The 11498-nt window shown below is 51.5% G+C and overlaps 1 protein-coding gene across 1 annotated transcript; it reads right to left on the bottom strand.

Annotated features, from left to right (window-relative positions):
• Positions 1-6408: 6408 nt before the first annotated feature.
• Positions 6409-8072, bottom strand: LOC119280956 (protein ANTAGONIST OF LIKE HETEROCHROMATIN PROTEIN 1-like). The gene has a single exon (XM_037561627.1). It carries the CDS (start codon positions 8024-8026, stop codon positions 6746-6748), a length of 1281 nt encoding a protein of 426 aa, XP_037417524.1. The 5' UTR covers positions 8027-8072; the 3' UTR covers positions 6409-6745.
• Between the last annotated feature and the right edge of the window lie 3426 nt (positions 8073-11498).

The raw sequence follows: 11498 nt of genomic DNA on the forward strand, positions 1-11498 counted from the left end.
GCACAATTTTATTTATTGATTGTCTTCCTTATGACTGGCAGTCGGGGATGAGCGATGGTCTTTTCCTACCAATCTATCCTCCTAGGAGCATGCGCGTAGTGCTTTGATTTTTGATGACTTCTACATTTTTGCAACAAGTATATGAGTTCTTTTGATTAATGTTGAGTCCATGGATTATACGCACCCTTTCACCCTTCCACCATTGCTAGCCTCTCTTGTGCTGCGCAATTTTCGCCGGTACCATACACCCACCATACTCCTTCCTTAAAACAGCCACCATACCTACCTATTATGGCATTTCCATAGCCATTCCGAGATATATTGCCATGCAACTTTCCACCATTCCGTTCATATGACACACAATACTTTTGTCATATTGCTCTTTGCATGATCATGTAGTTGACATCGTACTTGTGGCAAGGCCACCTTCATAATTTTCATACATGTCGCTCTTGAGTCATTGCATATCCCGGTACACTGCCGGAGGCATTCATATAGAGTCATATTTTTTTCTAGCTTTGAGTTGTAAATCCATAAAAGTGTGATGATCTTCATTATTAGAGCATTGTCCTCGTGAGGAAATGATGATGAAGGCTATGATTCCCCCACAAGTCGGGATGAGACTTCGGACTTTACAAAAAGAAAAAAAGGGAGAAAAGAGAAAAAAAGAAGAAGAGAAAGGCCAAAAAGAAAAAAAAGGGAAAAGGCCAAAGAAAAAAAAAGAAAAAGAAAAAAAAAGAAAATGAGAGAAAAAGAGAGAAGGGACAATGCTACTATCTCTTTTTCCACACTTGTGCTTCAAAATAGCACCATGATCTTCATGATAGAGAGTCTCATATGTTGTCACTTTCATATACTAGTGGGAATTTTTCATTATAAAACTTGGCTTGTATAATGATGGGCTTCCTCAAAAGTGCCCTAGGTCTTCTTGAGCAAGCGAGTTGGATGCACACCCACTTAGTTTCTTTTGTTGAGCTTTCATATATTTATAGCTCTAGTGCATCCGTTGCATGGCAATCCCTACTCACTCACATTGATATCTATTAATGGGCATCTCCATAGTCCATTGATACGCCTAGTTGATGTGAGACTATCTTCTCCTTTTTGTCTTCTCCACAATCACCATTCTATTCCACATATAGTGCTATGTCCATGGCTCACGCTCACGTATTGTGTGAAAGTTGAAAGAGTTTGAAATTATTAAAGTATGAAACAATTGCTTGGCTTGTCATCGGGGTTGTGCATGATTAAATACTTTGTGTGATGAAGATAGAGCAATAGCCAGACTATATGATTTTGTAGGGATAACTTTCTTTAGCCATGTTATTTTGAGAAACATGATTACCTTGATTAGTATGCTTGAAGTATTACTATTTCTTATGTCTTTATGAACTTTTATTTTGTATTATTTGGATCTGAACATTCATGCCACAATGAAAGAAAATTACATTATGAATTATGCTAGGTAGCATTCCACATCAAAAATTCTCTTTTTATCATTTACCTACTCGAGGATGAGCAGGAATTAAGCTTGGGGATGCTTGATACGTCTCCAACATATCTATAATTTTTTATTGTTCCATGCTATTATATTACCCCTTTTGGATGTTTATGGGCTTTATTCTACACATTTATATCATTTTTGGGACTAACCTACTAACCGGAGGCCCAGCCCACATTGTTGTTTGTTTGCCTATTTCAGTATTTCGAAGAAAAGGAATATCAAACGGAGTCCAAACGGAATGAAACATTCGGGAACGTTATTTTTGGAACAAATCTGACCCGGAGAGCCTGGAGTGCAAGTCAAGAAAACTCCGAGGGCCCCACGAGATAGGAGGGCGCCCCCCTGTAGGGCGCGCCCCCCTGTCTCGTGGGCCCCTCGAGCATCCACCGACGTACTTCTTCCTCCTATATATGTCCACGGACCATGAAAACATCCAGGAGCACCACGAAACACAATTTCCACCACTGTAACCTTCTGTATCCGCGAGATCCCATCTTGGAGCCTTCGCTGGCACTCTGCCGGAGGGGGAATCGATCACGGAGGGCTTCTACATCAACACCATAGCCTCTCCGATGAGTTGTGAGTAGTTTACCACAGACCTACGGGTCCATAGTTATTAGCTAGATGGCTTCTTCTCTCTTTTTGAATCTCAATACAATGTTCTCCCCCTCTCTTGTGGAGATCTATTCGATGTAATCTCTTTTGGCGGTGTGTTTGTCGAGATCCGATGAATTGTGGGTTTATGATCAAGTTTATCTATGAGAAATATTGGAATCTTCTCTGAATTCTTTTATGTATGATTGAGTTATGTTTGCAAGTCTCTTCGAATTATCAGTTTGGTTTGGCCTACTACATTGATCTTTCTTGCAATGGGAGAAGTGCTTAGCTTTGGGTTCAATCTTGCGGTGTCCTTACCCAGTGACAGAAAGGGTTGCAAGGCACGTATTGTATTGTTGCCATCGAGGATAAAAAGATGGGGTTTATATCATATTGCATGAGTTTATCCCTCTACATCATGTCATCTTGCTTAATGCGTTGCTCTGTTCTTATGAACTTAATACTCTAGATGCATGCTGGATAGCGGTCGATGTGTGGAGTAATAGTAGTAGATGCAGGCAGGAGTCGGTCTACTTGTCACGGACGTGATGCATATATACATGATCATGCCTAGATAATCTCATAATTATTCGCTTTTCTTTCAATTGCTCGACAATAATTTGTTCACCCACCGCAATACTTATGCTATCTCGAGAGAAGCCTCTAGTGAAACCTATGGCCCCGGGGTCTATCTCTTATCATATTTGCTTTCAATCTACTTTTATTTGCATCTTTATTTTCTGCATCTATATTATAAAATACCAAAAATATATTTATCTTATCATACTTTCTCTATCAGATCTCACTTTCGTAAGTGACCGTGAAGGGATTGACAACCCCTTTATTGCGTTGGTTGCGAGTTCTCAGTTTGTTTGTGTAGGTGCGTGGGACTTTTGAGGAGTCTCCTACTGGATTGATACCTTGGTTCTCAAAACTGAGGGAAATACTTACGCTACACTTTGCTGCATCACCCTCTCCTCTTCGGGGAAAACCAACGCTAGCTCAAGACGTAACACGCCACAGGAGGGGCGGCCACCCTAGGCGCCCCACGGGAAGAGGGCGCCGAGGCCACCTGCCCTGAGCCCCCTCCAGAAGGCGGAGCCGCCACCTGCAGCTCCGGCACCGCGAGAGGAGAAGAGGGTGTCGTGGCCACCTGCCCCGGACCCCCTCCCGAAGGTAAGACCTCCACCACCGAAACCGCGTCCTAAGCAGGAGAGGGAGTGGCCGCCTGCCTAGACTCCTCCTCCTCTAGAACGGGACTCACATCATCCTCAAAATCCAAGGTAGGTAACATGTGCTCAAAAACCTCGTCTGACTCCATCCGGTCACTCCAAAGTCTTGGAGGCGCAGAAGCAGGCTCGAACGACCCAAATCTCAGAGACGTCATAGGCACCGAAGAAGGTGGTGCCGACCCATCCCCGGACGTCTAAGAAATGGGCTCTGGTCCATTGGACAACTCTAGTCCAGCATCATCGACTGGTGCCTCCTTAGCACCCAAGCTATCATCTCCCTCGTGCATGTCAACATCAGTCCCAATGGCAGCCTCGGCGAACAAGTCCTCATCCTCAAACTCAATCACAAGGTTATAAATCTAGCCTCGATATGTCCAGTTGACCACATCAGGCACAAACTCAATATCCAAAACACTCACTAGTAGTTGGGCTATCCCGTGAGCTCTGGTAAATGCCATATCCACTCTCTCAGTTTTCCCCACCATAATACCCAAGCTAGCCACGACCCTCGCATCCTGCATTGGCTTCGAGGGAGCCCCGGAGAAACACAACCAAACCTGAGTAGGAGGCTTACCCTGAGGTTCGACCTTCTTCCACTCATGGAACTCGAGGATACATTTCGTACCTGGCACTTTGCACATCCCAAAACTCAGAAGTCTCTGCAGATCCTGAACCGAAGGGAACTCCACCCTAAACATTTTTGCGTCGAGTCTAACAAGCTCCCACTGGAAGTCACCTGGGGCTAACTCCTTCAGCCTCTGCACAATCTGGGTCTCAGAGACCTCTCCTTTGGTGACTTTGACAACCCCATTGGTCAGACTCTGGGTCTCCTCAGGAATCTCCCTCGTGCTAGGAGACTCAAAGAACGTGAGCTCAGCACAATACACTCCATACATCATGAGAGACGGTATCTAATCACGCAAAATCGTACATTCCCCCGTGTCATGTGCCGGCTTGCCACAAGTATCACATAGTTCAGCCACCCATTCAGCTATAAAATGACTCTTCTCTCCACAACGATAGCACAACATTTTCTCCTTCTTGCGCGCCCACTTGGACGCTCTGTCCGAATCAGCTCTGTCTGTTGCCTCCACTGACACTGGCACCATGGTCTCATTCCCAGGTATCTCAGCATTAGCGAGCTCCGTCACCACATCCATAGCCTGACCGGACAGCACCGTCGCCTCGGCGGCCCCGGTGGCGGCCGTCTGCTCGATGACAGCAGGCGGAGGAGGTTGCCGTTGACGGAACCGACCACCTCGACCACCATGATGCCCGTGGAAACCACCCCGCTGCCGATAACCCGGGCTAGACGCACCCTCAACAGAGCCACCCAGAGGACCGAGAAAAGGTCTCTCCGTCGAGCCATCACTCTGCCAGGCATATCCACGGCCACCACCCATCGATGAGGAACCACGGTGTTGGCCATCCCCATATGCATTATAACCATCATCTCCCCATTGACCCCGGGGCGTTTCAGAAGCACCTCCAGCACCCGCGTTATGAGGCGGCGGCGGTGCGAGCGTCTACACCGGCCCAGACCGATTCTGCACCGGTCGCGCGATGTAATGAGGCGGTGGAGCCGGCCGAGGATGATGACCGGGCGTCACACCCTAGATCCCAGGTGGAGGCGGCCGCGGTGCACCATCCCGCCCCACAGCAGCAGCGACAGTCGGTCCAAGCGCCATCGGGAGAGAACCAGGAGCCGAGCCGCCCTGTCCCACAGCAGGCCGCAACGCCGAACCCTGCAATGGCCGCCGGGCCCCGGATAGAGCCGCTCCGCCATGCCCCGAAGCCGCAGGCGCCGTCCCATGAACTACCACAGCACCACGACCAGCACCGGTGCCCGTCGGCGGCACAACTCTGCGGCCAGAGCCAGAGGACGGCACCAGCGGGACAACACGCCCGGTGGCCGGCGATGGCGCAATCCCGCCGCGACCAGCCCCGGTCGGAGCAGCGGGCCTCTTCCCCGACGGCAAACCCGCTCCCCGGCCAGCCATGGCCCCTAGGGGAAGACTCCGTTTAGCACACCCAAAACCGCAAGAACGAAGACGCGGCTTCCTTCGCTGGAAAACCCTAGCGCCCAGCGAGGAAGACGTCGACGTAGCGATCGATTTGCATGCGGCGTCGCACTCCAAGTTGCTAGGTACCGGACAAGTCTGGGCCACATACCCAACTCTCCCCGGCCCAACAACAGTAAGCGGAGCCTCAGCCGACACCGGCCCACTTCGGCCCAAAAGTGAATTCAAACGCTCGTTCCAAGCTGCGGCGACCTGGATCGCCGGCATCGCCGGCGTCGCAGCCGCGGTCCCCATCAGCGCCGCACGAGGCCTAGCCCGACGCGCATTCTTCCTCCTCGTAACAGTGATCCACGAATCCGGCGAAATCATGTCGAAAGGCGTCAAATTTGGTAGACTTACCTTAGGCAAAGGACCCTTCCATGGCCGGATTGCCGTCGCCGCCGTTCTCCGATGCACGACGTGATGGATCATCTCCTTCTTCTCTCCCGCATGAAGCCCAAGTCTGGCCGGATAGTCGGGTGGCAAGACTTCATCGACCGTCGTTGCCACATCATCTTCGTCGTACCCGGAATTGGAAAACTCACAGATGAGATCGGAAGGGGTCAGAGACGCCGGAGAGGTCGCCGGCGAGTCCCCATCCTCGTCCACGTCGTCCTCATCGGACTCTGCCAGAGCCCAAAACCGGCCGCCGACTTGCCGGCAATCCCCGGCCAATGATGGCGGGGCGCCTGCGGTCGCCCGCTTGATCGCCCCCGCCATACGCCTCATCCTTGAAGTACTCCGATAGCATAGCTAGAGTTGATAGTTCAGCCACGAGTCCACGACAAACTCAAAGCTACTATTTGTACACTAAACTACACATAGATATTATAACATGTATAACCTCCGTATCAAAATGTAAGACATTTTTAAGGTTAGTTTAGCGTATAAAATCATCTTATATTTTTGTACGGAAGTTGTACTTGCATAATCAGAGTTTCGTACTAACCAAAACAAAAACAAAGTATTTTAACATCTGGAGAGTGGGAGAGATCAATCTAATTAAGGTCTTGGATGGCAAAATGAAACAAGGATACAACGTCTGGCAAAATTGATGGTGATATACAAGATCCAAGAGATATCCTAAAACATGAAAGAAGAAACATCTTTCCAATATCTCAAACCACAATGTTGTGTCCTCCGAACCTAAAAAGTAAAAACGAAGAAAACGTTGCCCGGTATCATACTAAAAATGGGACTAATTAATCTCGAGAAGAAAACTTGTTGGCTCTTCCGAGTCCAGCAAAAGAACCAATGAATTTTGGTGTCCTACTCCCTTAATTATTGCTTTTACGTACTTTGGATCGGCTGATCGATCGGGTCAAGAAATGAAACAGGTAATACTATAGCTGCTAGTAGAAAGACCCAGCGCCGGCCACCTTGCCATGGTGGAGCATGCTGTGGGCGATGGTGTCTCGCATCTGTCCAGCGGCGGGGGAGGGCACGGGGTCATTGGCGACCATGTGGTTGTCGTCGTCTAGGTCGAGCTCCAAGCCCTGCAGCAGCTGGAGGTCGAACGGTTCGCCGCTGCGCTCGCAGATGTTGTGGAGCGCGCAGCAGGCGCCGAGCATGACGGAAAGGTCGTCCACCTTGACCTCGGTGCGCCTCTGGAGGCAGGCCCATCGCGCCTTGAGCTTGTGGAACGCGGTCACGGCCACGGCGCGCGCCTTTGCCACTCTCTCGTTGAATTCGTGCTGCGTCCACGTCAGGTTCTGGTGGGAGTAGGGCACCAGCATCCAGTCCGTGAGCGGGTAGCCGGCGCCGCCGACCAGGCGCATGCCCTGGCCAAGGGTCTCCCCGGTAAGCTTGGGCTTGTTCATCGACCAGAGGAGGAGGGTTTGGTCGTCGGCCATGGCACCTGGGCCGACGCAGATGTCGGTGAAGGTCCCGTCCGCGTCCACCGACGCCTGCAGGGTGATGCTGTAGCAGGTCTTGCTCTTGCGCGCCGTGGCGCGGGGGTTTAAGTAGTTGATGACGTGGTGCTTGGGCGCGATGATGGCGACGTGGGTGGTGTAGACGGCGCCGATGATGCCCGGGATGCCCGACAAGGCCTCGAACTTGGCGGCGTTGGTGGCCATGGCGGCGGCGTCCGGCCACCGGATGACGTTGGGCGCGACCGTGGCCTGGATGGCGGCACAGACGTCGAGCACGAGCTTGTGGCAGGTGGAGACCCCGATGGCGAAGCGATCGGCGACCTTGCGGAGGGGCTCCCCGTTGGCGAGGCGCCAGACGCAGACGGCGACGCGCTTCTGCACGGGGATGGCGGCGCGTAGCGCGGTGTCCTCCTTGCGGACGGCGGCCGCCAGCTGCTCGCAGAGAACCTGGAACGTGGAGGGGGACATGCGGAAATGGTGCCTGAAGTCCGCCGCCGGGTAGCCCGGGCTGCTCGCCGTGTCCCACCACGCGCTGTGGCGGTCCTTCTTCCACAGCCGCCTCCCTCCGCCGCCAACGCCCTTCTCCCCCGTCACCGTGGCCAGCGCCACAGACTCATCCACCATCTCGCTTCGGCCGTCTTCGTTGCTCCCGCCGCTAGCGGTCTCAATCGAGCCCGACGGCGAGCGCTGCCTCTTGGACCCCCGCGCCTCCGAGACCCACGGCGCCCCTCCTGTCCACTCAGCTCCCAGGGTGACCATGCCCTGCACCTGCAGCACCCCAAACCCCACCGACGACTCCACCACATGAAGCGCTAGCCCGCCACTGGTATCCATTGACTCCCACAGCGAGTTCTGCCTCTTAAACCCCGGCTCCCCCTGCCCCTGCGGCGCGTCAACCTCCATCGCCGACGCCCCCCTCTTCTTGCTCCCCTGCGGGTTCACCGGAGCCGGCAGAGACTCAGGCACAGCGTCCTGCTCAAAATAGTAATCGAGGTAGGACAGGTCTCCGCCGTCAGCCATGTTTTGGGAGGAATAGTGCTGCGACCCCACGTAAGGCTGGTTTCTCATCATCTAAGTAGAGTTTTGTGGGTACGGTGGAACAGAAACAATGGTGGACTGGGAGATGGAGGAGAAGGAAGAGACGAAGAGGAGCAAGTCGATCCTCCCGCAGAGAGGGATTTATAAAGGTTCTGGGCACGCGGAGAGAAGGATGGAAGGAAGGAAGGCGACGGTTGGTGGCGGCGCGACGCTGGAACCGCGGCTCGCTCACGCGGTCGGGGAGAACATGGGAAAGCAGCGAGTGGGAGAAGGCGCCTCGCGACGTCGCTCTCGAACCCCAGTGAGTGGGAGTAGTCCGATCGATTGCTTGGGTGATTGGTCCGTTGCCGAAAGAATGTTCTGACGCCGCCTCATGGGCATGGCGCCGTCGCTTTGCGTCACGACTGGCGTGCTGTACGTACGTGTTGGGCTACCAGTATTATGTTTATTCAAATGTTGTGCCGTGGGGATTAGTATTGGACTGGTTACGCTAAAAAAAGAACGAAATGGATTGACCCGTTGGTGCTACGTTATCCTCGCAGATGAAAAAGATATGCTTTCACAGTAAAAAAATAAAAGAAATGCGACGCTCATTCATTGAATAATTGTTTTGTCGACGAGTATAAGTAGCTCTTTTATTGCCGGGAATTTATTTATAGCTGTAAGAGATATTTGGGTTGGGTACCGAAGATGTAGGTCGTGATCCTGCCGTGAAGAATTGCCCTATGTGCAGAACGTCATTCTCGCATAGGGCAACTAGCATAAGAGCATCTCCAGTCGTTGGCCCCCAGGAGGCATAAAAATCGCCCCCCTGAAGGCGAGCCAGCGGCAAAATCGGCTCTGGGGGCGGTTGGGCACCCAGTCGTCGACCCTGGGTCGCTTTTAGGCATCGATGTCGGTCCATTATTCGGCCCATTTTCGTCAAAAATGGCGCGATATCGGCGTGAATCGGTCCATATTTGGCGCGGTTCGGCGTGAATTCTTTATAAATATTTTTTTGCCTCCATAGTTCATCACAGAAAATCAATAAAAATCAAATAGTTCAACAACAAATAGTTCAATACAAATTATATAGTTCAACAAATAAAAATCATATTTCACACGTCGTTTCCGGCGTCGCCCTTGAGCCTCCATAGATGCTCCACCAGATCGTGTTGCGGTTGTTGATGCACATGTGGGTCTCGGATCTCCTGGCGCATATTGAGGTAGGCAGTCCAGGTTGCCGGTAGCTGGTGATCAACTTGGGCAAGAGGACCCTGCCTGTAGTATGGTTCAGTGTCAAACACTGGCTCTTCCTGCTCGCTCTCAATGATCATGTTGTGCAAGATGACACAGCAAGTCATGATCTCCCACATTTGATCTTTTGACCAGGTCTGAGCAGGGTACCGGACAACATCAAACCAAGATTGGAGCACACCAAATGCCCACTCGACATCCTCCCTGCAAGCCTCCTGAACCTTCGCAAAGAATGACTTCTTGCCTCCTGGCACAACGTTTGAGGTAGTCTTCTCAAATGTCGACCATCTCGGATAGATGCCATCAGCTAGGTAGTACCCCTTGTTGTACTGCCGCCCATTGACCTCGAAGTTCACCGGAGGAAAATGACCTTCAACAAGATTGGCAAAGACAGAGGAGCACTGCAGGACGTTGATGTCATTGTGAGTTCCTGGCATCCCAAAGAAAGAGTGCCAAATCCAGAGGTCATGTGTGGCCACTGCCTCAAGTACCACACTGCAACCGCCTTTGGCGCCTTTGTACAACTCCTGCCAAGCAAATGGACAGTTCTTCCATTTCCAATGCATGTAGTCGATGCTTCCAAGCATCCCAGGAAATCCTCTTGCTGCATTCTGTGCTAGGATCCGAGCAGTGTCTTCAGCATTGGGTGATCGCAAGTATTACGGTCCAAACACTACCACCACTGCCCTGCAGAACTTGTAGAAACACTCAATGGTCGTGGACTCGGCCATGCGCCCATAGTCGTTGAGTGAATCACCGGGAGCTCCGTATGCAAGCATCCTCATAGCTGTCGTGCACTTCTGGATTGAGGTGAATCCAAGTGTGCCGGTGCAATACTTCTTGCACTTGAAGTAGTTGTCGAACTCCCGAATGGAATTCACAATCCTGAGGAAAAGCTTTCGGCTCATCTGATAACGGCGCCGAAATGTTTTCTCGTTGTGCAATGAAGCATTGGCCAAGTAGTCGGAGTAGAGCATGCAGTAGCCTTCCAGACGATGCCAGTTCTTTGCTTTCACCCGCCCCAGCGCCGAGCCACCTTGCCGCGACTTTTCATTGCTCGCGAGCAGGCCGGCGAGGGCGGCGAGCACCATGAGATGCTCCTGCTCCTAGACGTCGGCTTCGGCTTCCTCCTCCAGCAACACTGCGAGCGCCTCCTCGTCATCCGAGTCCATTACTAGGTGATACGTCTCCAACGTATCTACTTTTACAAACACTTTTGCCCTTGTTTTGGACTCTAACTTGCATGATTTGAATGAAACTAACCCGGACTGACGCTGTTTTCAGCAGAACTGCCATAGTGTTATTTTTATGCAGAAACAAAAGTTCTCGGAATGACCTGAAAATCCTCGGAGATAAGTTTCAGAAAATATAAAAAATACTGTCAAAAGATGAAGACCAGGGGGCCCAGACCCTATCCACGAGGGTGGGGGGCGCGCCCACCCCCTCTGGGCACGCCCCCCTGTCTCGTGGGCCCCCTGAGGCTCCGCCGACCTCCACTCCAACTCCATATATTCCGTCTCGCGGAGAAAAAAACCAAGAGAGGAAGTTTCACCGCGTTTTACGATACGGAGCCGCTGCCAAGCCCTAATCTCTCTCGGAAGGGCTGATCTAGAGTCCGTTCAGGGCTCCGGAGAGGGGGATTCGTCATTCTCGTCATCATCAACCATCCTCCATCGCCAATTTCATGATTCTCACCGCCGTGCGTGAGTAATTCCATCGTAGGCTTGCTGGACGGTGATGGGTTGGATGATATTTACCATGTAATCAAGTTAGTTTTGTTAGGGTTTGATCCCTAGTATCCACTATGTTCTGAGATTGATGTTGCTATGACTTTGCTATGCTTAATGCTTGTCACTAGGGCCCGGGTGCCATGATTTCAGATCTGAACCTATTATGTTTTCATGAATATATGTGTGTTCTTGATCCTATCTTGCAAGTCTATAGTCACCTATTATGT

The sequence above is a fragment of the Triticum dicoccoides genome, chromosome 3B (genome assembly GCF_002162155.2).
Source record: "Triticum dicoccoides isolate Atlit2015 ecotype Zavitan chromosome 3B, WEW_v2.0, whole genome shotgun sequence".
Lineage (NCBI taxonomy): Eukaryota > Viridiplantae > Streptophyta > Magnoliopsida > Poales > Poaceae > Triticum > Triticum dicoccoides.

Coding starts and splice junctions, on each gene's coding strand:
- LOC119280956 (XM_037561627.1), bottom strand. CDS start 8,026: ATGGTCACCCTGGGAGCTGAGTGGACAGGAGGGGCGCCGTGGGTCTCG.